Raw genomic sequence first — 27,236 nt, forward strand, 5'->3', positions numbered from 1 at the left:
TAGCACATTTAAGACTAATCGTAGAAAATTCTTTTTCACTCAATGCACAATAAAGCTCTGGAATTTGTTGCCAGAGGATGTGGTTCGTGCAGTTAGTGTAGCTGGGTTCAAAAAAGGTTTGGATAAGTTCATGGAGGAGAAGTCCATTAACGGCTATTAATCAATTTTACTTAGGGAATAGCCACTGCTATTAATTGCATCAGTAGCATGGGATCTTCTTGGTGTTTGGGTAATTGCCAGGTTCTTGTGGCCTGGATTGGCCACTGTTGGAAACAGGATGCTGGGCTTGATGGACCCTTGGTCTGACCCAGCATGGCAATTTCTTATGTTCTTATGTTCTTATGACTCTCCTCAGCAGCATGGATGCTGCTGCTCCCTGCTCCGACTCTGGGCCCTCCTAGGTGCGCGCACGCATCACAGGCCCTGCCTTTGAAGCTTTTTGGTAGGAACCTCGGGGGTGTCCCGTTGTGATGAAGTCATCAACCTCTCATATTTAAGCTCCACTGTCGCCCCCAACAAACCGACTTGGCAACAAGTTCCATCCTTGGACTCGACTCCTGCGGATTCCTGAGACGTCGTCTGCTGCCTTCGGTGGACCCTGTCTAGCACCCGTTCCTTGGGCTTCAGTGTGCGCTCCTTCGGGGACCTGCTCCCCTGGCCTACCCCACTCCTCGGGCTGGTCCTGCCTGGCTCCAGCTACCTGAGTCTCCTCCGGATTTGCAGTACCCGTGAGTCCCTTGTCTGGCCTCCTCGCTCCTCGGGGCTGTGCCTGCATCCACGTCTATAGACGGGCAGCGCTTGCCTGCTCCTCGGGCCGCACTTATCACAAGCAATCTACCTAGTCCTGCCCCGCTCCTCATGGCTGGATCCCAACCTGTTCCTGTTGGTCACCTGTCCCGTTCCTCGGGGTGTTCTAGCTACTCTTGCTGCTGCTTTGCTGCTCTCAGGGTGCCATGGAAAACTCTTGCTACTGCTGGTAGAGTTTTGCCCCATTATTTATTCCTTTCATTATTTATTTATTTGTTTGTTTATTTTATATTCTGCCTTTTGCCACTTCAAAGAGGATTTGGGCTATTCATGCCATTTTTTTTTGTGCCACATTTACATAGTCTTGATGCATTGGAGTGCCCTTCACCTTTCTGATGATGTTTACCCATAAGATTCATTACCAATGACTAGAAAATCCCATTTTTGGAGCCCAAAAAGTGGCTGCATTGCTTCTCCATTGGCTTTAATGGGAAACAAATGAACGAAGAAACAAAACAAAAAAAAATTCTGAAATGAACCAAATGAATGATAATGACCTCCAACATGAATAAATGAACCAAAACAAAATGTTTTTTTCCTCTGCATGCCCCTAAATCATACATCCTGACAAAAAAAACAAAAGTAGTTCAATATCAGAATGGGGTGCTCTGCACAAATGTAATGGTATAACTGTGTTACTCTAGGCTTACACTTTTTGGGGCAGATTTTAAAAAGTTGCGCGAGCACGCACAAAAGTACGCCTGATTTTATAAGATACGCGCATAGCCGCGCGTATCTTATAAAATCTGGGGTCGGTGCGCGCAAGGCTGCGCAAAATCAGCAGCCTGCGCGCGCCGAGCGGAGCAGCCTCGGAGGGAACTTTCCTTCGCCCTCCCCGCACCTTCCCCTCCCTTCCCCTACCTAACCCACCCCCCCAGCCCTATCTAAAACCTTTGTCGGCAAAGTTACGGCTGCTGAAAGCAGGCGTAACTTTGCGCGCGTCGGCCGGGTGCCCCGCTCCGTGGTCCGGTCCCGGGGGGCTGTTCCAGAGGCCGCGGCCACGCCCCCGGAACGCCCCCGGGCCGAAACCACGCCCACGTCGCCGCCCCCGAAACGCCGCGCCCCGCCCCCTAAACGGCGTGTCATCTCGACACACACCCCCCGACACGCCCCTGACATGCCCCCGACAGGAAGCCCCGGGACTTACGCGCGTCCCGGGGCTTTACGCGCGCCAGCGGCCTATGTAAAATAGGGGCGCCGGCGCGCGAGGGCCCTGCGCGCATAAATCCGGAAGGATTTACGCGCGCGGGCCTTTGAAAATCCGCCCCTTTATAAATTGCTATCTTGCTCTTCTCTTTGTCCTTGAATTTCTTTAGTATCTCTCAATAGGGCTTCATCTTGAACTCACCCTCAGGTCTTGCAAGACCCAACAGCAGGCCCGGAGTCACCGTCTCTATCACATGAGTTAAAGCAGGAGTAGATTATGCAATCTAACACCTTCTTGTACTGCAATGCCCCAGGACAATCCGTCCTTTTACAAGCCTCACCTCAGTTTTTGATAAGATTTCAAGAGCTTTGCACCGGTTGTTTCATGTTTACCTGAAAAAGCAAACAGAGGTCATCCACCAGAGAACATTTCTTTTAAAATGCTTAGCATTTTGTGATATTAGACATTTGTAAGCAATGCAACTACTGGGTTTTCCACCAATATGGGAGAAATTAACCCCCCCCCCCCCCAAATCTATGTATATGAAAGGTTTGGAACAATTATTGACTCTGTGTTCAAAGGGCACAAGAAGATAAAACGGGATGATTACGTCTCATGAAAGACTGAAGCTAGAAAAACACTCAGGTGCCCTCAAGTGGTGGTGCTCCTGCCACTGAAGCTACAACAAAGTGTGCTTTTATTGGTATATTTATTTATTTAACTTTTTTTTTTGTATACCGTCGCTCAGAATCCATCGAAACGGTTCACAACAAATAAATAAATACAATAAAAAATTAAAATATAATAAAAGCTTAGAGCTAACCTACATTACTAAAATACATTGTAAAACCTAAGGCTGGCATACATTACATCCATAACATAAAAACATTAACCTAACGTTATTCCCCTACTTTAAAACTCCTAAAAGCTAAATTCCTTCAGGTCATACAACCCCCCCGGATTCACCTTCAAAATATACAATGTCTAAAATTACTACCAGCATCTCCTAGATTCCTAGAGGCCGGCATTCAGTGCTAATTATCCGGCTGAGCAGCGATGGCTGAATATCCAAGCCCGCTCAGCAGCCGCCATTAAGTCAGATAAGTAAGTACTTCTCCAGCTAACTTACTTAACCGGGTATGTTTGAATATCTACGCCCTAGTTTGTTGGCTCGGCAGATGCAGAACTTGACAGTGAGATAAGTTGACTGCTGGGTAATTATTTATTATTTCTGCCTTACCTGTTCACAGCTGATCAGGGTTCAAATCAGTGGCTTTGGACCGAGTTCGTGGGTCGCACCCAGCTTGTCTGGTTTTCAGGATCTTCACAATGAATATGCACGAGATAGATTTGCATACAATAGAGGTAGCACATACAGATCTCTCTCATGCACATTCACTGTAGATATCCTGAAAATCAGACTGGCTGTGTCCTGTGGACTGGGCTGAGAACCATTAGTCTAAATCAATCCCTGTTATTTATTTAGCTTTATGGGGAAACTACTTGAAGCCTGATAAAATAACCTTGCTAAACAAAGAAGAGTTCAGCAGATTAAGCTTAAAATGGATTAAGACTGCAAATATCTTAGTAGGTCATACATACGGTGGCCACTCGAGGTTCAGAAGGTGGGGAAATTTTGTTTCATTTTTCATTTCAGTTTTTGGGGGCTTTTTTCCCATATCTTTGTTCGTATAATGTTTATTTCATTTCTTTAGTTTATAAAACATGAGATAAACATTGGAAAAAAAAAAAACCAGAACTCCCATGGCCCCCAAACATCCCTCCCACCTGGAAAAATGCTGGGGTCAGGATCTTTCCCAGCCCACACTTACCTGGTCCGAGGGGGATCCACAGATGAGGCCTAAACTTACACAAGGCCGAGGCTTCAGCCTTGACCCTATGCACCAGGGCCAGCTGGTCCCGATGCCTCGGCCTTGTGTAGGCCTAGGGCGCAGGATGTAACTGCAAACTTGGCCTAAGCCCTATGCAAAGCTCAGGCTTGGAGGCTGAGTCCCGGTACCTGGGATTCGGCATAGGCCAGGGCCCAGACCCAGGCCTGACACCGCAGCCCAGCCCAGAGACTGGGTATCGAGGCCGAGGCCCAGAACAAGGCCCAGAACAAGGCCCAACACCGTGGCACAGTCCGGAGGCAAGTCCCAACTTCAGGGACTTGGCCCATACCCAGGCCTGATGCCTGGTCCTGAGCCAAACCATAGGCCAAGGCCAGGACTCAGGCCTGATGCCGTGGCCCATTTCGGAGGCCAAGTCCCAAGGCCGGGGCCATGGCTCCAGACTCAGGCCCAATGCCTGGTCCTTGGCATAGGCCAGGGCCCGGACCCAGGCTTGACACTGGGGGCATCAACCTAGGCCAGGTCCTGGACCTCAGGCCTGCTGCTGGGGCCTCAGCCCAGACCCAGATCCAATGCCGGGACATGGCCTAGGCCAGGGCCCAGGCTCAGGCCTGATGCCAGTACATGAGTCCTGATACCTGGGCTACAGACTAGGCCAGAGCATGGACCCAGGCTCAACACCAGGCCCTGGGCCAAGTCCCAGGCCCTACAGAGAGGCTGGCAGGCAGGCTGGGTACTGACAGCGGCCTAGGCCAGGGCCCAAACTCAGGCCCGATGCCAGGTCGTGGGTCCCAACGCCTGAGCCTGTGCTATTGTGGGTGCTGCAGAGGCAGCAAGGCAACTAGAAAAGATAAACACTGAAGAAATCTTTTGAAAAATACAGAGGAATTCAGAATTTGAAGAAAAATATTTGAAGAGACTGAGTGCATGTCCTGCTCTGACAAAAGAAAATGACTCAGGAGGCTCACGAGGCAACTTCCACACATGCTCAGAAGAGCTAAAAGCTCTACCAGCTACAAGAGACGAGTCCATTTGGTGCTACCAGATGATGTCGCCCACATGTCATAGCTAATTCAGCCTGCTTATCGACGGAAGACAGCGTCAAACGCAATTCACAGTTTAATTTAGTGCCATGAGGCCAATTCTGATTGGGTCCTTCTTCACAAAGACTTCTTGACCCCCCCAGCTTCTCCATCAGGCAGGATCGTGAGAGAGAGCTGGCCAGTCCTGTGACAGGGCTGAGCTGTCTGACAAAGCCTGTTATTGTGATCAGAGGGTCCCGTCTTCAGGCAGAACGTAGCCATGCTGACAGGTTTGGATCTGTTTTTGCACAAGCACACCTGTCCTGTATTGTCTTTCTGAGCCCCTTTTGAAGGATTCATCATGCAAGCGCAGGCTTGCTTGTGCTCACTGTCATTATCAAAATGATTCAAAATGCGGCAGCAAGATTGTTAACCAGTACCAGCCGCCACGATCACATATCACCCATTCTCAGGAATCTACATTGGTTACCAGTAAATTACAGAATTCTTTACAAATCAATCACCTTAATCCATAAAACTTATCCATCATCAACTTCAACTTGACCTGGAAATACCTCTTAAACTCTATTCTTCTATCAGACCAACTAGAGACATGTACAAAGGCACTCTGAATGTTCCCCCCACTAAAGCCTCACGCCTCGCTATGACCAAAGACAGAGCCTTTTCAATAGCAGGCCCATCGATCTGGAACAGTATCCCATCAAACCTCAGACTGGAGCCATGCCTTTTAACTTTCAGAAAAGGACTTAAGACCTGGCTCTTTCAACAAGCCTTCCCTGAACCAGACAATCAATAGTTGGCCTTCATTGTTACTCGGTCTGGCACTCCATTTTTCAATGAAGGAATAAATGGACTCTGAGTCATTAAGGTTAAAACACCGTCTAAGTTTTTTAACTTGTACTTTCTATGGTAAAATTTCTTTTACCGGCCTATCTTCCTTCCAGCTTGTTGCAAGCTTCCAAGTTCTCTCCCCTTGTTGATTGTAATTTTTGACTTATTCCTACTTATTGTTATCTTTCGTTTACGTGGATTTGTTACTCTTGTTGTTTTTCCCTTTTGTTAATCTGTAAACCGATCCGATATGGTAATTTACTATGAAGGTCGGTATAAAAAACTGTTAAATAAATAAATAAAATTATCAGCAGCCCATGCAAACAGGGCTTGCTTGGCAATCAGATAATTCAGTCACAATTGCAGCTAGTTAGAAATTCAGCATTTCTGTGTCTTGCTGAAATACAGTCCACCTCTCCAATGAAGTCGGAGAATTCATGTTGGTGCATGTACAACAGTAACTTGGGGTTTTTATTCCTACAGTGCCAATGCTTCTTTTGCTTTTTTGTCACAGGCTCTGAGAGCCCCAGAGAGTGGGGCTTATTCCTTGACGCAGGGTGGCTTGCACAACTCCACCCTGCGGCCTTGCCCTGTGGGCCAGTGGGGGAGTTTTTAAGAAGCTCCCGTTCAGCTCTTTTCCTGGCAAGGCAGACGACGCTGCACTGCGGGAAGAGGATCTGCTGAAACTCCCGAAAGATTTACACAGCTCCACGATCCTACACGCTCTGGAACGTTGGGAACACGGGGACATCCGTTCACGAGCACAGCAGTTTGCTCCATCATGGTCTGGTCCACAGCATTGATAGCACAACACTCATCGGTGAGGGACATTACCTTGCCACAAATGCAGTTCTTGGATCCACTCACAGTTGATTTCTCTTTGCCCAACATTACTGAAGCGGCAAAGTCCTGTTTGTTTGCTTTTTTTTTTATTATCACTGAAAAGTGTTGTTGTGGGTGCTGCAGAGGCAACAGGGCAACTAGAAAAGATAAACACTGAAGAAATCTACTGAAAAATATAGAGGAATTAAGAATTTAAAGAAAAATATTTGGAGAGACTGAGCGCATGTATGTACTTGTGCTCGGACAAAAAAAATGACTCAGGAGGCTCGCGAGGCAACTTCCACACATGCTCAGTAAAGCTAAAAGCTCTACCAGCTACAAGAGACGAGTCCATTTGGTGCTACCAGATGATGCCACCCACATGTCATAGCTAATTCAGCCTGCTTATCAACGGAAGACAGCGTCAAACACAATTCACAATTTAAAAAAATGTAAATGACAGCCATCCTTTACACCAATGAATACATCTGACCTACTGATTGTAACTGCATCTGTACAGTCAAAAAATGGACATTGTTTCTAAAGACCTTGGTACATGCATTAATTACTAAAGCAGATATCACTTCTGCACTTGGCTTGTTTATACCCCTTGTGCAGTGTGCTTTACAATATGTGCCATTTCTGTTAAATAAACCAGTGAAGGACCTGAGCTATAAGGACCTTCTGAGTGACTGCTGCAGTGGGCATTCAATGGTTTAGATCATCATTTTATTTCTAACAAACTCCCTAACAGTCTTCCAGGCCAAAAAAAAGTTTCCTTTTTTCCTTTTCGTTTTCTTTTTTAAAATTGATTACTCGCAATTGTAGTATTCTTCCAGGGTTCCTCAACACCCCTATCTCACCCTCCTTCACTTACACGCTCTCTTCAGTGGATTGCCACAGCTTATTTAGGTGCAATAAATAGTTTTCAAGCCCCTGATTTGGCCTATTAAGGACTTGCCAGTATCCTGAGTCTACTGGAAACAACAGAGGAAGCAGAAATCTGGCAGGAACATTTTATAGTGTACATTGCATCACTAGGAAATAATTTGGCATCTATCCATCCTGGTCAAATGTTGTTTTGATCAAGACAGCCGTTTGGAACCTGTTCCTTGCTCTTAGCGCCTCTAGCGTTACTTGGCTGTAAGCCAGTATCACTTCACTCTTCACTGGGCCTTTACAAGAAAGTGTTAGCAGTATGCAATATGCAATATGGAAACTTCAGGTGGGTTTGCGTTCCATTGTTAAGGTGATTGCCTACCTGCAGCCGGAAATTTCTTTGCCCGCTCCTCAAAGAACCAGTCACCAGTTTTAATTTTCATTTCCCTGGAAAATAAAATAATAAAAAAAAAAATCAGTGATGCTCAGGACAGACATGCATACAAATGTTTCTGACATGAATATTTGTACGAAGAACAACATGCATATGTACACTTCAATTGAGTGGATTAAAAAAAGAGCCCTGTACAGCCAAAGAAATGTCATTCCCGCCCATCCAAGCACATGATGCTCTGTACTCACATAAAAGAAAAAATAATTGAAAATAAAAGTTGAATTCCTCTAGAAATTCAGCACTGACTGCCCTTTAATTCCCTTGTAGAGCCAACCAGGGAACTGATACAGGAACAAAAGCCCCTGCAGAGCTTTTGAGTGCCTAGTCAGGCATGGAAGAGGATTTCTTACATTGTGCATGATGCTCTGAATCACACAGAAAACACATTTTAATTTTTAATTGTCTTTTCCCTTTGAGGGTATATGGCTCAATATTTTAGAACTGTACAACTTCAGGAAGCATTTCAACCAAGCCAACTTTTAAAACAAGTTCAGGTCAATATTCAAAAGACATGTGGATGGATAACTGAAAAGTTATCCATCCAAATGGCTACCCAGCGATATTCATCACTGAATGTGGATAAATTCTAGTCGCGTAAGTCAGCGGTGTTTCGAGAGCGGGCAAGAGGTGTTTCCGGGCGGAGCAGAGGTAAGCCGCTGAATGTATGCGTCTAACTCTGGTCAGGCAGTGGGGGCTGTCGTAAAGTTGGCCGGTTAGACATAACTTGCTAAGTATAAGGTAGCTGGGTATATTCAGCGGTGTGACTGCCTACCCTGCTAGTTAGCCAAGCCACTTAGCGGCTGAAAATGGACCCCATTAAATATCTCTATAAACAGATCGACTACAGTAAAAAAGCACAGCGTTTGCAATATATTGCTTCGTTTAACTAAGTGTCTGTTCAGTTCTGTACAAAAAATGGCCTGTGTTTCAACCAGTCACACTGAGTGTTGTACCGATAATATTTATAGCTAGATACTAGCTGACAGCAAATGTTCTAGCCGTATGCTATGTACCTATATATCTAAAAGACTTGAGTTGGTCAGTCACATTGTTATGTCTGTTTGTGGCCACCAGGTGGCATCCAGAACAGTATAAGGTGCATTTTGCAAATATAATATGCTCTGTCTGCAATGCCGTTAAGCTTACACACGCACAATCAAACATGTTTTCACAGACATACACACACACACATACACAGGTTCTTCTCTTAATTTAGTACATTAAAACAATATTTATCTTTTCCACTTTTGTTTGGTTTTGAACATACACATCAGTTGTAAACCAAACAACCCGAGCAATGCTGGGTATGTTTTGCTAGATACGTTTTCTGCAAAGCCCTGTCTCTCACCCACCTATAGACAGGGACGGACAGGCACAGGCACAGACAGGCACAAGCCTTGGCAGGCACACAAGCAGGAATATATACACATACATATACACAGGCTCCCCTGCACTCTCACACACACACACACACACATACACAGGCTCCCCCAAAGCTACACATACACATATATACACTCACAGGCTCCCATACACATACATACACACACACATACAGGCCCCCTCACATATACATAGGCTCCCCCACACACACACACACACACATTCACACACAGACATAGGTTCCTCCAAACACGCACACACATTCACACACACACATAGGCTCCCCCAAAGCTACACACACACACATATATATTTATTTATTAGTTATTTATTTAACAGTTTTTCTATACCGACATTAAAATACACATCATATCGGTTTACATTATAACAGCAGGTAGAAAATACATAGAACGGAGAGGTGGGAGTGGATAACCAGCAAAAAACAAGAGTTAGAGAGGGCTCTAACAGGGAGCCCGAGGCAATAGTTAAAAGGGGGCGTGATAAGAGGAGCTATTTACACAGGCGGGGGTGGGGGGAGGTATAATTGGGTGGCTATTTACAGGGAGGAAGGAAGGGGGGGCAGTTATTTAAAGGGGGTGTAGGGAGAGGGAAGTTTGTGGCAAAGTTAATCCGGAAAGGCTTGGTGGAACACTCACAGGCTCCCATACACATACATACACACACATACAGGCCCCCTCACACATACATAGGCTCCCCCACACACACACACACATTCACAAACACACAGGTTCACACACACACACACACAATCACACACATACACAGGCTCCCCCAAAGCTACACACACATATATATACACTCACAGGCTCCCATACACATACATACACACACACATACAGGCCCCCTCACACATACATAGGCTCCCCCATACACACACACACACATTCACACACACACATAGGCTTTCCAAACACGCACACACATTCACACACACACAAAGGCTCCCCCATACATGCACACACATTCGCACATACACAGGTTCATACGCACACACACAAATACATGCTTAGATTCCCACACACATACACAAGTACAGGCTCCCCCCCCACACACACACACACACATACGCTCAGAGCCTCTTCTTCAGCCACCACCAGAACCCTTCATGATATGATGCGGGATGAGGTCTGTGGCAGCCTGCTCCTTCTTTGGCCACTAGAGGATGGACTCCAGTGGCAGCTCGCTCTTCTTTGGCTGTCACAGGATAGACTCTGCAGGAGCCAGCCACTCTGGGACAGATTCCCACGGTGGCCGATAATGGGAGACGTCTAATTTACTGTCAATGTAGTTTATAGAGCAGCCCTTTAAGTTTCTGTATGCTTTCTGTTAATTGCTTTATAAAATGAAACAATATCATCGTCACTTTTGTTCACTTTTAAAAATTGTATTTATTATGGACCAGACAACCTGATTAATGCCTGATGCGCGAACAAAAGTTCGCGCTTGCGCACATTTATAAAATCTACCCCAGAAAGTTTAAAGTTTGTTTACAACGTATTTGTCTGCAATATTGGTTTTCGTTGTATGCTGGATTAACTGTTACTATTGTTGTAGATTTCAATTACCCCAATATTGACTGGGTAAATATATCATCGGGACATGCTAGAGAGATAAAGTTCCTGGATGGAATAAAAGACAACTTTATGGAGCTGACAAGAGAGGAAACTATTTTAGATCTAATTCTCAGTGGAGCACAGGACTTGGTGAGAGAGGTAACGGTGGTGGGGCCGCTTGGCAATAGTGATCATAATATGATCAAATTTGATTTAATGACTGGAAGAAGAACAGTGTGCAAATCCAAGGCTCTCGTGCTAAACTTTCAAAAGGGAAACTTTGATAAAATGAGAAAAATTGTTAGAAAAAAACTGAAAGGAGCAGCTCCAAAAGTAAAAAGTGTGCAAGAGGCGTGGTCATTGTTAAAAAATACCATTCTAGAAGCACAGTCCAGATGTATTCCACACATTAAGAAAGGTGGAAAGAAGGCAAAACGATCACCAGCATGGTTAAAAGGGGAGGTGAAAGAAGCTATTTTAGCCAAAAGATCTTCATTCAAAAATAGGAAGAAGGATCGAAAAGAAGAAAATAGGATAAAGCATAAACATTGGCAAGTTAAATGTAAGACATTGATAAGACAGGCTAAGAGAGAATTTGAAAAGAAGTTGGCTGTAGAGGCAAAAACTCACAGTAAAATCTTTTAAAAATATATCCGAAGCAGAAAGCCTGTGAGGGAGTCAGTTGGACCGTTAGATGATCAAGGGGTTAAAGGGGCAATTAGAGAAGATAAGGCCATCGCGGAAAGATTAAATGATTTTTTTGCTTCAGTGTTTACTGAAGAGGATGTTGGGCAGATACCCGTATCAGAGAAGGTTTTCATGGGTAATGATTCAGATGGACTGAACCAAATCATGGTGAACCTAGAAGACATGGTAGGCCTGATTGACAAACTGAAGAGTAGTAAATCACCTGGACCGGATGGTATACACCCCAGGGTTCTGAAGGACCTAAAAAATGAAATTTCAGAACCAGGGGTCACGATTTGAAGCTCCAGGGAGGAAGATTCAGAACCAATGTCAGGAAGTATTTCTTCACGGAGAGGGTGGTGGATGCCTGGAATGCCCTTCCGGAGGAAGTGGTGAAGACCAGAACTGTGAAGGACTTCAAAGGGGCGTGGGATAAACACTGTGGATCCATAAAGTCAAGAGGCCGCCAATGAAGAGTAGGTGACTCGCCAGAATGATGGCTACTGCCTGGAGACAATACCCTTATTCAATAAACATACACATGGTTACTGTGACTCCAACATCACTCTAAGCTTCAACAGCAAGAGGAAATGTGGGAAAAAGGATTTGCACTCACAAAGACGGGAGTAGCTGGCTTGTTACGGCGGTTACTACCCCAAACCAAATATCCAAATTACTACCTCCACCTTCCTCTATTCCTGATGCCTTTCAACTAGCTTGATCACTCCATTCTTATACTTCACTTTCAATGCATATCCAGCATAGTTCTCTGCTTCAACAGCAGGGGAGAAGAAAAACTGTTACTTCACACATCCAGCAGAGCTCTCTCCTTAAACGGCAGGGGAGAAGAAAAAAGGGTTCGCACTCACAAAGCGGGGAGTAGCTGGCTTGTTACGGCGGTTACTACCCCAAACCAAATGTACCTGATACTTCACTCTCGACGCATATCCAGCATGGCTCTCTGCTTCAACGGCATGGGAGAAAGATTGATACATCACGAATTTCCAGCATAGCTCTCTGCTTCAACGGCAGGGGAAAAGAAAAACTGATACTTCACGCTTATCCAGCATAACTTCAACGGCAGGGGAGAAGAAAAAAGGATTCACACTCACAAAGCGGGGAGTAGCTGGCTTGTTACGGCGGTTACTACCCCAAACCAAATGTGCCTGATACTTCACTTTCGATGCATATCCAGCATAGCTCTCTGCTTCAACGGCAGGGGAGAAGAAAAAAACTGATACCTCACGCATATCCAGCATAGCTCCCTGCTTCAACGGCAGGGGAGAAGATAAACAACCAATAAGGGCTGTATAACATAATCTGGGTAAAAACAAATAAGCATGGGTGTAGCTTGCTTATTGCGGCGGTTACTACCCCTACTACCTCTAACTAATCAAGCTAGATATTTCACTTGGATGCAGCTCCATCACCGCTCTCTACATTAATGGCGGGGGTGGAAGGGAATTAGAACCAAGAGCTAAGAGAAACAGATAAGTATGAGAGAAAAAATGAGGGAAGCTTGCTGGGCAGACTGGATGGGCCATTTGGTCTTCTTCTGCCGTCATTTCTATGTTTCTATGTTATTAGTAAAATTTGGAACCTATCACTAAAATCATCCATTGTCCCTGAAGACTGGAGGGTGGCTAATGTAACCCCGATATTTAAAAAGGGCTCCAGGGGCGATCCGGAAAACTACAGACCAGTTAGCCTGACTTCAGTGCCAGAAAAAATAGTGGAAAGTGTTCTAAATATCAAAATCACAGAACATATAGAAAGACATGGTTTAATGGAACAAAGTCAGCATGGCTTTACCCAGGGCAAGTCTTGCCTCACAAATCTGCTTCACTTTTTTGAAGGAGTTAATAAACATGTGGATAAAGGTGAACCGGTAGATGTAGTATACTTGGATTTTCAGAAGGCGTTTAACAAAGTTCCTCATGAGAGGCTTCTAGGAAAAGTAAAAAGTCATGGGATAGGTGGTGATGTCCTTTCGTGGATTGCAAACTGGCTAAGACAGGAAACAGAGAGTAGGATTAAATGGACAATTTTCTCAGTGGAAGGGGGTGGGCAGTGGAGTGCCTCAGGGTATCTGTATTGGGACCCTTACTTTTCAATATATTTATAAATGATCTGGAAAGAAATACAACAAGTGAGGTAATCAAATTTGCAGATGACACAAAATTGTTCAGAGTAGTTAAATCACAAGCAGATTGTGATAAATTGCAGGAAGACCACCCAAGAAAAGATCTAAGCATCATAGTGGATAACACATTGAAATCGTCAGCTCAGTGTGCTGCGGAAGTCAAAAAAGTAAACAGAATGTTAGGAATTATTAGAAAGGGAATGGTGAATAAAATGGAAAATGTCATAATGCCTCTGTATCGCTCCATGGTGAGACCGCACCTTGAATACTGTGTACAATTCTGGTCGCCGCATCTCAAAAAAAGATATAGTAGCAATGGAGAAGGTACAGAGAAGGGCAACCAAAATGATAAAGGGGATGGAACAGCTCCCCTATGAGGAAAGACTAAAGAGGTTAGGACTTTTCGGCTTGGAGAAGAGACGGCTGAAGGGGGATATGATAGAGGTCTTTAATATCATGAGAAGTCTAGAATGGGTAGATGTGAATCGGTTATTTACTCTTTCGGATAATAGAAGGACTATGGGGTACTCCATGAAGTTAGCAAGTAGCACATTTAAAACTAATCAGAGAAAATTCTTTTTCACTCAGTGCACAATTAAGCTCTGGCTTTTGTTGCCAGAGGATGTGGTTAGTGTAGCTGGGTTTAAAAAAGGTTTGGATATGTTCTTGGAGAAATCCATCAACTGCTATTAATCAAGTTGTCTTAGAGAATAGCCACTGCTATTACTGGCATCAGTAGCATGGGATCTACTTAGTGTTGCCAGGTTCTTATGGCCTGGATTGGCCACTGTTGGAAACAGGATGCTGGGCTTGATGGACCCTTAGTCTGACCCAGTATGGAAAATTCTTTTGTCCTTATGTTCTTAGTAGCAGTAGCACAAACTCCTTCCACTGCCAGACACATTGTAAAAAAAGACACTTAAAATCTATACTGAAAACTTATCATAACGAAACAATAGTAAGACCAAGAAGTCAAACAAGAACCCTACCTATGAAAAATCAGCACTGAAAATATTACGCCAAGCCTCAGAATACCAATACACCACCTACTGGGGAAACAAACCAATCCTGGTTGCTATAGATCCCTACACAGACACTACACGCTAGTAGAATCTCTCCCCTTGGTCACATGCACAGAGCAGAGACACTCTCACCACATACAGAATAAAGGATCACAAATTAGAACCAGCAATATGCAGACAAAAACTGGAATGGAAACCCCAAGAAGCCAGACTCTGTCTACAGCGTAACAATGACAGAACCACCATTCCTCATAAAACAATAAAATCAAGAAACATAAAGCAGAATCAAACTAATAAAAAAATTAAATATTTCAAAACTACTGACAAATAGAACAAAATGTATACATTTTTTTAAATTTCCCAAGCACCAATAAAATATTTTAAAATAGCACACATAGTTCTAGTTCTAGTTTATTGGTTTTATATACCATTGCATCAGTCAGGGACCTTCACAGCAGTTTACAATAATATAACAAGGAAGCAGTGAAAATACATTAAATCATTAAAAGTACAGAAATAAATAGTTACAAATAGTAAATAATTAACATTCATATAAAGGTAAAATCATAAAAAAGGATAAGACAGTAAAATACTTATAACAATATTAAAAAGATTTCTAATACAGTTAATAGAAAAAAGAAAACGGTTATTAGCTGTTTGTGTCCTTGTATGCGTAATTAAAAAGCCATGTCTTAAGTTCTGCCTTGAATTTCATATCAAATAACACCCAATAATTAAAACTAATGAGGATAAAAAAAAGCCCCTGGTTTCCATAACTGGGAACTTGATTTCCAGTCACCCTGAGATTGTCGAGGGTTAGGGAGTTAGGGGGACACCCAAACTTTATCCTCTCTCGTTCACACACTCACTCGCATGTTCATTCTCTCTCACACATACACATACATACATGCTTTCATACATAACCACAGACTCTCATATACAGGCTCTACCATGCACACAAAAGCTCTTACTCCCTCAGATTCCCTCATACACACACAGGCTCTCACCCATACAGACCCCCAGGCAATCACCCATTCATTCTCACACATACACAGAGCAACCCCCAGGTAGGCACCCATTCTCTCTCTCTCACACACACACACACACACACACACACACAGATCAACCTCCAGGCAAGCACCCATTCTCTCACTCACACATACACACACACACACACATACACAGACCCCCAGGCAGGCACTCATTCTCTCACACTCACACAGACAGAACCCCAGGCAGGCACTCATTCTCTCTCACTCTCTCTCTCACACGCTCACACACACACATACACACAGAGACCCCTAGGCAGGTACTCATTCTCTCACACTCACTCAGACAGACCCCCAGGCAGGCACTTATTCTGTCTCAGACACACATACAGTCAGACCCCCAGCCAGGCACTCAGTCTCTCTCAGACAGACATAGGCCCCTGGGCAGGCACTCATTCTCTTACACTCACACAGACAGACCCCCAGCCAGGCACTTATTCTGTCTCACACACACATACACAGACAGAACCCCAGCCAGGCACTCATTATCTCACTCACACACAGACAGACCCCCAGGCAGGCACTTATTCTGTCTCACACACACATACACAGACAGACCCCCAGCCAGGCACTCAGTCTCTCTCAGACAGACACAGGTCCCTGGGCAGGCACTCATTCTCTCACACTCACATAGACAGAACCCCAGTCAGGTAATTATCTCACTCACACACAGACAGACTCCCAGGCAGGCACTTATTCTGTCTCACACCAGTGGCGTAGCCAGAATTGATTTTTTGGGTGGGCACAAGGTTAACATGGGTGGGCTGTAGGCATGCAGGTCTACTAGTTGTTTTTTTACTGATAAATAATGCCAAATTATGCAGCATAGCATTCACATCTACGCCTAAGTATGAGGTTTACTTAATGATACAAACATAATTCACGGTGATTTGTGGAACTTTAGCCTTCTTATTATTACGATTTTATACACGGCTCCTACCTGTCCATAAATTTTGAGAGAGCGGTTGTGTTGCTTATATTTAAATTGCTAACATCTCAAAATATAGATATATATTTTACCTTTGTTGTCTGATCTTTGTATTTTTCTAATCAGTTGGTCCTGGTCTCTTTTTCCCATTTTCCCTTATAGCTCATTTCCTAATTCCTTTTCAGTGTCTTTCTTCTATTACTGTCTTCTTCCCTTCCACACACACACACACACACACATACATACACGCTTTCTCTCACAGACTCCCTCTCACACACTCAAGCTCTCACTCTCATATGCTCTCCCCCCCCCCCCCCCCCCCCCCCAAGCTCACATTCAAGTTCTCACTTTCTCACCCCTCCCCAGGCTTATATTCTTATGCACACACAGACGCACATCCAGGCACCCATTCTCACCCACACACATAAACCCAGACTCCCATTCTCACCCAGAAACCCATGCTCCCAGTCTCACCCACACATATTCAAGCTCCCATTCTCATCCATACATATACACATTTAAGGTACTATTCTCACCCACACATACACACATTCAAGCACCCATTCTTATCCACATATTCAAGCTTCCATTCTCACCCACCCACACAAACCCAGGCTCTCATTCTCACCCATATATACACACATTCAAGCTCCCATTCTCACCCACCCACAAACCCAGGCTCCCATTCTCAACCACACATACACACATTCAAGCTCCCATTCACCCACATATTCAAGCTTCCATTCTCACCCACATACACACCCAGGCTCCAGTTTTCACCCACACACACTCCCATTCTCATCCACACATACACATTCAAGCACGTGCACAGCTTCCGCTTTCTCCCCCAGAGCAGGAAGATCAGCTGCCTCTCCTGCTGCCACCGGCCTCCTGCTATCTTCGGGCGTCCGAACTTCCTGTCGGGGGGGGGGGGGGGAGCGGAAGCGCAGCGCACAACGTCCGCTTCCTCCCCCCCCCCAAGCAGGAAGATCGGCGGACCATACGGCCCGACGCCCGAAGAAGATAGCAGGAGGCCGGTGGCAGCAGGAGAGGCAGCTGATCTTCCTGCTTTCGGGGAGAAAGCGGAAGCTGTGCACGGCGCTTCCGCTCCCCCAAACAGGAAGTTCGGCAGGCCGTTTGGTCCGAAGATAGCAGAACGGGTGGCAGCAGGAGAGGCAGCTGATCTTCCTGCATTGGGGGGGGAGGAAGCGGAAGCTGCCCGCGGCGCTTCCGCCCCCCCGAACAGGAAGACCGGTTGGCCATACGGCCGCAGCAGCGCTCCCCCACGTGTGCCGTGATGGCGCGAGGCGTGGGTTCTCTTGTTCGCTGTCGCGGGGATGGGATCCCGCGACAGCCTTGCAGTTCCGGTGCCAGTTGGGTGGGCCTGGGTCTAAGTTGGGTGGGCACCTGCCCACCCAGGCCCACCCGTGGCTACGCCACTGTCTCACACACACACACACAGACAGACCCCCAGCCAGGCACTCAGTCTCTCTCAGACAGACACAGGCCCCTGGGCAGGCATCCATTCTCTTACACTCACACAGACAGACCCCCAGCCAGGCACTCAATCTCTCTCAGACAGACACACAGGCCCCTGGGCAGGCACTCATTCTCTCACACTCACATAGACAGAACCCCAGGCAGGCACTTATTCTGTCTCACACACACACAGACAGACAGACCCCCAGCCAGGCACTCAGTCTCTCTCAGACAGACACAGGCCCCTGGGCAGGCACTCGTTCTCTCACACTCACATAGACAGAACCCCAGTCAGGTAGTCATTCTCTCTCACTCTCACTCTCACTATCTTTCATGCTCACCTACACACATACACACAGAGACCCCTGGGCAGGCACTTATTCTGTCTCACACACACTCACAGACAGACAGACCCCCAGCCAGGCACTCAATCTCTCTCAGACAGACACAGGCTCCTGGGCAGGCACTCGTTCTCTCACACTCACACACAGACAGACTCCCAGGCAGGCACTTATTCTGTCTCATACACACACACACAGACAGACCCCCAGCCAGGCACTCAGTCTCTCTCAGACAGACATAGGCCCCTGGGCAGGCACTCATTCTCTTACACTCACACAGACAGAACCCCAGCCAAGCACTCAATCTCTCTCAGACAGACACAGGCCCCTGGGCAGGCACTCATTCTCTCACACTCACATAGACAGAACCCCAGTCAGGTAATTATCTCACTCACACACAGACAGACCCCCAGCCAGGCACTCAGTCTCTCTCAGACAGACACAGGCCCCCTGGGCAGGCACTCATTCTCTTACACTCACACAGACAGACCCCCAGCCAGGCACTCAGTCTCTCTCAGACAGACACAGGCCCCTGGGCAGGCACTCATTCTCTCATGCACACACACACATACACACAAGCTCCCACTCATACACATACACTCGCTGAAGGCAGGTCCCCTCTCTTTGTTTTGCCGGCAGCCTCGGAGCCTCTCTCTTTCCTGCTGCCGCTGTCACCGCTGCCACGTGGCTGTTGGGGAGGAGCCAGTCGCTCATTGCTGCTTCTGACACTGAAGCCCGTTCTGCTGCCTCCTCCTCTGTACAGGCCCGCGATATCTTCCATGTTGATCCTGTGCATCTCAAGATCAGCACAGAGAAAGTGCCACTTTCGTGAGTTCTAATACGCGGACCTGCACAGACTGGGTGCCCTTATTCCTGAATTACTTGCAAGATTAGACTGATTAAAGAGCTTATCAATAATTCACCTTTTCTCTCACCACTGTCCACCTTGCTTAATTTTATTCTCACCCCTATGGGCTTAAATTCTATTTTTATGAAGACTGAGTTGAATTTCATCTATTTTATATGCGGTTATCTGTGCCATCAAACAACGAAGGGAAAGTCAGATGTTCATTAAGCAAAGTAATTGGTTTCACTCACCTATGGGCATAGCAAACGGTGCATTTCCAGAAGCGTGTGCTCAGGCACGTACGACAGTCGGAGCAGACGCGATGACTGCACCCCTCGCACACCGCGCCTCTGTTCAGCATCCATCCCAGGGACTTCTGGCACCGAGCACAGGACCTCTCCCGGGACTCCCTGCTCAGGCTTATGGCCCCTTTCGCACGCAGTTGCTGCAATTGTATTCTCAGTTTCCTATCCAAAACAAGAAAAGTATGTGCAATATATATAGCCATGCAAAACACCTACTATTCCACAGGATAAAACCAATAAAGGCAAGAACTGTAATTATATCGTAAAGCCCATGTGTTATAGTCCAATGAAGTAAATAAAGAATTAGACAGGGAGCGGCATTGTCTGTTGTTGCAGTGGAGATCGCATGGTTCAATATTAAGTGTAGTCCTGCCTTCTGAAACAATCAATAATGGGGTTCATTTTCAGCCGCTGTGCAGGGGCTTGGCTAGTTAGCTGGATAAACATACCCGGCTATCCTGAAGTTAGCTGGTTATTTATTTATTTATTTTTAATTTTTCTATACCGAAATTCCTGTATGAGATACAAATCAATCCGGTTTACAGAGAACGGGAACTCGCCCGGGGCTTGTCTGGCCAGGGCTTTTTACATTAAAACATTAAATGTTACGTCTAAGCAGCCGATTTTAGGGCAGACCAAGGTTAGCCACGTTGGTGTAAGCGGCTAACTCTGGGCCATCCCAAAACGCCTCCCGCATTTTTTGTTTCTCTTCAAGCTGCTGAAAAGAAGTAAGCTCGCACATTACACACAGGCACACAGACATGCACATGGAGGCACAGAGAGAAGCAGACGCCTCATACCCAGACAGACATAGACACCCCACACACAGTCAGACACACCCCCGCATTTATCAAAATGCTAGAAGGCGTTTTCGCATGCGTTAAAGGCTTATCGCATGCGAAAAGCGCCGTTAACGCATGCGATAACGTGTTAACGCACGCCATAACGTGGTAACGCAGATTGCGATGCAAATTTAGAAAAGGGGAGGAATAGGGGAGGAGTTGGGGGGGGGGTCTAATGTGAAGTAGGCGCTGCTATCGCGATGTGCGATATATTTTGTGCATTATCGCAGGCCGTTAACGTGGGAAATAACTACACCTTTTTTATTTGCGCTAAGGACTTATCGCATGCGGTATCGCATATTGCGCTATTATCGCGGCGTATACCGCGTGCGATAAAAACTATAAACAGCTACCCAGCCTTTCTGGACCAACAAAAAAGCCTGTTTTTATTAGGTGAACCTTCATGAGACCATTTGCTCACTGCCAGGTGTATATATACACGTCCAGTTCATGCCTCGCCAGTCCCGTCGCAGACCACAGCATGTGGAAGAAGGACAACATGAAGAACGGCCCAGGCCACATCCAATACCAGCAGCGCAGGCAGAGGCTGCACTCCCGCAGGGTCAGAGGCCTGCTCAGGGCAGGCCCCATGCCAGGATAAATAGGGACCGTATATTTCCTCCACGTACGTCCTTGGACGGCATGCCTGAGGCCTTAGTGGTGAGCAGGTATCGTCTCAACTCTCAGGCTATACATGAGTTATATGAAGACATGCGGGTTGATCCGGATCCTGCGACCACAAGGTCCCATGCAATCCCTGGCATGACCAAACTGTTGGCTGCACTCCATTTCACTGCCAGCGGCTCCTTCCAAACCACAGTAGGAGTTGTGGGAGGAATGTCTCAGAGCACATTTTCACGCTGTCTGGATCAGGTCATTGAAGCAGTCATGGACCGCTTTCATCGCTACATATACTTTCCTCGCAACAGGCAGGGCTTGATGGACTTGAAGAGAGCTTTTTATGCCTTTGCACAGTTCCCCAATGTGATAGGCGCTATTGACTGCACTCACGTGGCCATCATTCCACCACGTGAAAGGGAGGCAGCGAACCGCAACAGGAGGCTATTCCACTCCCTCAGTGTTCAAATGGTCTGTGATGCAGGAATGCACATCCTGGAGGTGGTGGCCAGGTACCCGGGAGGAGCGCATGATTCCTTTACACTAAGGCGATCGGTCCTTTTTGACCACTTTGAGGCTGGCCTGTACGGTGATGCGTGGCTTGTAGGTAATAGACTCTTTCATCTATTCCATGTCATGCAATGTTGATGTGTGTCATATCACCCAAAAGGGGGGGTGGGGGATCATAGTTCTGGGGTGACCATGTTCCGTGTACCAACCCAGTATACATGGCTTGTCACGGTTCACAAGCAAGTCATAAGGTAAGTGTATGGCATTTGAACACCCTTGTCCACTGTCCTGCTGAAGTTCTGTGTGCAAAGTAGTCAGTAATGTGGTGAAATTGTAAGATGTATCTAGGTTCCTAGTATTGTTTATACATATGTACCTTGTCCTTGTATTCCCTGTGGTGCCTTTACAATGCCTGAGCACTGCAGCCGCACTGCCTGTATGTATGATAATATAGCAAGACATTTAGCACATTGGCTGCTAGTGTTGATGTGGACCCTTGCATTCCTGTACTCCAAGTATTGTGCCCTTCATGTCGCTGGCCTCTGTTATTGCCTCTATAGACTATTTTGCCAGAACGTGCCAGACAGCACGGCCTGAACACCTGCAATGGACAATGACCATTACAACATAAGCTACGGTCAGGCCTTTCACTGCAGGTCTCACTGCTGTAATGTTTGTCTTTACAGTTGGCTGGCGGCTACACCTCAGTACCCTTTGCTAGATGAGAAGGGCCAGTTAGGTCACCCTTGCCAGATGCACATCCAATGCTGTACCTATGAACATATCAGATGGTTAGTGCAATGTTCCTGGCGATCTTGCACTGTCGTACTGGATGTTGTAGATAGGCAGTCACATGTGGCTATAACATAGCAAACAGTAATGTGTTTCTTATGTCACTGGTGCAGGAGATTTAGGTTATGGTTGCCGGCCATGGCTTCTCACCCCCATACACATGCCTAACACGCCTGCAGAGATGAGATACAACGAGGCTCTATGTGCTACCCGCACAGTCATTGAACGCCTTTGGCCTTCTTAAAAGCTGCTTTCGCTGTTTGTACAAGACGGGGGCAGCTTTAATGTACGCCCCAGACAAAGCTGCCAGGATTATCCTGCTGTGCTGTGTTCTCCATAATGTCGCAGTACGTCATGGACTGCCAATTGATATACGTCCAGATCTCCCACAGGATCCCGCGTGTGTCAATGCCCGAGCTCAGAAGACCCTAGCGACTGGCAGGCAGATTCGCCAGAACCTTATAGTTTCACACTTTGCCTGATGGGCCTGGCCTATGGAATGTACCAGCATTGGTAGGTCTGGCTGAAGATAATGAGCAGCGCTTCCACTCATAACGCTAATTATTTTTTTATGTGTACGCCTAAGTATCAGGCCTATGTTAATTAATTTCTGGAGTATGCACCTCTGCACTTTTGTTGGAATAAAAGCTGTGCTGCCAAGTAAATGTTTTTAACAATGTATAAATGATTCCTGAAATAGGAAATGTAAATGTTTTTGACATGGTGTATCCACCTTCGCTTCTGCCAGCATGTCACAGAAAAAGAGGCACGTCTCTTAACACAGTCTGTCACCTACCGAGAACCATGAGGGCTGCCAGCCCTCAGGGTGGACCCCTCACTCTTATGGAAATGTGCATGACACACGGTTCTAACAGCTGAAATGGAGAACAGGCTTCACGACCATGCACAGTGCTTCTTGTACATTTGTTGTGTGTCTGTGTGTATTTACAAGGACCTTCTCAGTAAAATGTCAAACCTGGCCTTCCTCACATTACCTGTTAGCAGGTAGCAGTGGATATGAATAACCTTGAGCTGACAGTGCTTCCTGAAGTTTGGAGGTCTGCACCAGGGGGGCCCACAATAGAGCACACATCACAAAGTTGAGCTCTGTCACCTTTCCTTTCAAGCAGGCAGAAGGTCATGGTGCTATGACTGTCAGGATTAACAGTGTGCATAGCTCCCTTGAACCTGCCATTGGCCTTTCACAATGCAAGGTTTACTGAGTAGACGGTCCCAAGGTCAGGCTGTTGGCTGTGTCGATATCATGCTGGTATGACAGGTTTCCCCTCATATTAATATGTGATTCTCCACTTGCTGGACTAAGAAGGAACATAAGGCTATGAATTAATGGCCATCCCACTCTGCATTAGTCACGTGACCCACCAGTCATATTGCTGCCTCAATTCACATTAAGAGATGTTAACATCATGCAGACCAAGGGTTAACCATCCTTTCAGTTGTCTGTCACATGATGACTAACCCTAATATCCTTATGTGTGCCTTTTGTTAAGTAAAGGCCATGACACTGTGTCACATAATATTCAGCTGTTCCAATCAGCACTTCAGTTTGTTCCTTCATTATAACCATTACAGGAATTGCAAACATACTGAAACCGACTGTGCGTGTCATATGTGAGAGGCCCTGCAAAGCACATAGTCTCGCATGCAAACCATATTGTACTGCTGGCTACTTATTGCTAAACACGTGCAGGCTTTCACCATGTGTACCTCCATCTCTTCCACATGTGTGTGAAGGTCTGTGAACAGCAGCAAAGCTGATCATTGATTCTGCTGTACCCTTTTGCCATTTTTAGGATTCCTTACCTGTCCTGTGGTCCTACCCAGTCCATGCAGGTTGGCCTATATGGCTTTCTCCCCACCCTAACTATGGTCAAGTGAACCTGAAAGACTCAGCAAGCCTTCTCAGATGCACTCCATTCTCATTTGCTTGGAGTCAGGTGTATATCATGCTTGCTGATGTCCACAACATGTTGGCATTGTGCCAAGCTACCCTGTACATTCTGTGGCCCTTATGAACGTTAGGTAAACAATGGCTGTGACCGACGGGACTCTGGTAACGCTTGCCATTAACAGAGTACGGTTGGACAATGTCTCTGTAAAGGGACAGCAACCTGTACTGGGTACTGCTCACATTCATGAGCGTGATACGTAGGTTATGTTGTTCAGAAGGCACCAGGCTCACTCGTCCACTTGTGTGCGGGGCCTGCGACTTTTGGCCTTTCTGCCTTTGCGTGTATGTAACAGAAGAGAATAGGATGTAATCATGTTCGGGGTTTATTTCAATTTATTATCATTTTTGTGCTTTGACGTAGTAGAAGCTGTCTGTAGCTCATGGCCCTCTGACAGTGACCCAATATATCTATTTCAATAACTTATGAATGCACCAGGTGAATGTGCTGTTCTTGCAGGTGTAGAGGTGTGGCAGTGGCCATAGCTTAATAATATTTGTTTGCTACTATCTGGTATATTGAGCACCACAGCCAGGGGTGGGCCGCAAGTGCTTGTACGAAGTCACCTCAGGTGCTGTTTATGTGCACCTTGGCCAAGCCACCTTTCACTGACCGTTTAGTATTTATGCTGTCAGCTTCTATACTGATTTGCAAGGCACATGCCTGTGCGCATGTTGTGCTGCCTGGAGAACCACAGGACATTATGAATATTTACACCTTGTACTAACAATAGTTATCACTGCCGTATTCCCGGCATGCAGCTTCACACACTGCATGTACATAGAAAGGCGCCTCCTTGCCTTTCTGTGTGTCTGGATGGCCTTTCAATAACACGCCACACACCGGGATTCTGCAAAAGCTTTCACTCACTTTATGTAATATTTCATGATCCCGGACACATGTCCCCCTACCCGAAGAAGCTCTGTATGGGTCATATGATTATACCTACTCTTTTGGGTGTCATGCAACCATTGACCTAAATATACCTTTTCATCGCGCCTGGGGCTCCCCGTTAACATATCTGTGTATTGTAGAGAATGCATGATACCACCATTGTGTTCACGGTAGCTGTGCTTGGAGTGAGTGTTCTCGCACAGTCTAAACTGCATTCCCACAAGTGCACAGCCGGACTGCATCAGTACTGTGTGGAACAGCATCTGCTGAGGTGGCAAGTAGCAGAGCGGTGTGCCACTGTGTATCAGGAACACCTCCCTTGTGGGTGTCTTAAGTAAGTTTCACTAAGGCTTCCCTTACACCTACTGTACACACTCTGAAAGCAAGGGCCTTTGCAGATGGCCAGTGCCATAATGCTTCATATAGTACAGGAAAAATCTTCAGGCCTGCTGATCAGGCTTGGGCTGAGTGTGCACTAATTACCCTTAACGGTATTATGCCAGCGCTACACTGAAGGCCTAAAAACTATTAGAACAGCATGTGTACAATGGAGTATGTAGTGACATACCCTTGTATTGGACTTGTTAAACTTTTTACATTACCCTCCTTGAAACTCCACCTATCCCTTCCCCTCTCTCCTGTCTCTCTAACCTCTTGGCCTCCTCCCACCACTCTTTCCTGACTAACCCCTTCCCCCTCCCCCACCCTCCTATCCCTTCCCTCCTGCCTGTCCCTGCTGCTAGCCCTGGCCCTACTTCTACTCCTAGTTCTCATTCTCCTGCCAATCCTCTCCTCCTCCCGCTCCCTTTCACTCCTCTGCCCTCTACTATCCTCACTCCTCTTCCCGCCTCTCTTTCCACTCCTTTCACGCTCCATTCCCTCCGCTCTCCCACCACTCCTCCGCTCCTCCACTCCACCACGTCTCCTCTCTTCCAATCCACCACCACTCCTCCACTCCACCACCACTTCTCCGCTCCTCCACTCCACCACCACTCCTCTGCTCCTCCAATCCACCACCACTCCTCCGCTCCTCCACTCCACCACCACTCCTCCACTCCACCACCACTCCTCCACTCCTCCAATCCACTCCTCCGCTCCTTCACTACTACTCCACTCTACTCCTCCTCCACTCCTCCACTCCACCACTCCTCTACCATTCCTCTACCACTCTTCCGCCACTCCTCCACTCCACCACTCATCCACACAAATAGACAAACAAGACTAACAAGATAGCACTCCAACAAATATGACACAAGACAATAGGTTCAGGGACACAAAGGGAAACAAAGAGACAGCACAACTCACTCAATAGTCGATCAACAGCTAGCTCCTTCCTCTCCAATAACCTCCGCTCCTCTCCTACACCTCCAACCACTAACACACCCTCAAAGGGAAGGTGCAGGAAGTGTGCTTTTATACTGGACACATTATCGCTAAACGCGATGACGTTTTCACAAAACATGATGACGTTTTCGCAGATAGCGAAGTAACTTTGCGGATAGCGAAGTGTCCTCGCAATACGCGAAGTGTCTTCGCCAATTGCGAAAAATACCGCAAAGTGAGATACTTACCTGTGTGAAGCGGTAATGCCTTCATTACCATAGACACGCCCATTTTTCTATCGCATGCGTTATTGATGCGATATTTAGTGCATTTTGATAAATCCAGGCCATGGTTACTTATTCTATACCCAGACAGATACAGAGAGAGAAAGGCTCTCCAAACCCAGACACAGACACCTGTTAGACACACCCCTCGGAAAGACAGAAGCCCAACACCCAGACAGGCACAGACACAGATATACCACACCTAGATACAGCACCCCAGATAGACAGAGAGAAAAGCATAATTACACAACCAGACAAACACAGGAAGACACAGCACACCCAGACACAGAGAGACATGGACAGACCACATCACATACAGAGATACAGAATAAACACACAGACCAAAGCACACCAGACACACACAGAGAAAGACACAGCACACCCAGACACAGAGAGACATGGACAGACAGAC

The 27,236-nt window shown here is 46.4% G+C and overlaps 1 protein-coding gene across 3 annotated transcripts in view; it reads right to left on the minus strand.

Annotated features, from left to right (window-relative positions):
- SYTL3 (synaptotagmin like 3) overlaps positions 1–27,236 on the minus strand; it is a 174,487-nt gene that overhangs the window by 117,132 nt on the left and 30,119 nt on the right. For 2 of the 3 annotated variants that reach the window (XM_029596640.1, XM_029596639.1), the window contains exons 3-5: positions 19,538–19,753; positions 7,762–7,826; positions 2,295–2,346 (exon numbers count right to left, since the gene is read on the minus strand). In XM_029596640.1, the coding sequence (XP_029452500.1) occupies positions 2,295–2,346; positions 7,762–7,826; positions 19,538–19,753 (333 nt within the window). The remainder of the gene's footprint in view (positions 1–2,294; positions 2,347–7,761; positions 7,827–19,537; positions 19,754–27,236) is intronic. The other variant, XM_029596641.1, reaches the window with a different exon arrangement.

Source organism: Rhinatrema bivittatum, chromosome 3 (genome assembly GCF_901001135.1).
Source record: "Rhinatrema bivittatum chromosome 3, aRhiBiv1.1, whole genome shotgun sequence".
Lineage (NCBI taxonomy): Eukaryota > Metazoa > Chordata > Amphibia > Gymnophiona > Rhinatrematidae > Rhinatrema > Rhinatrema bivittatum.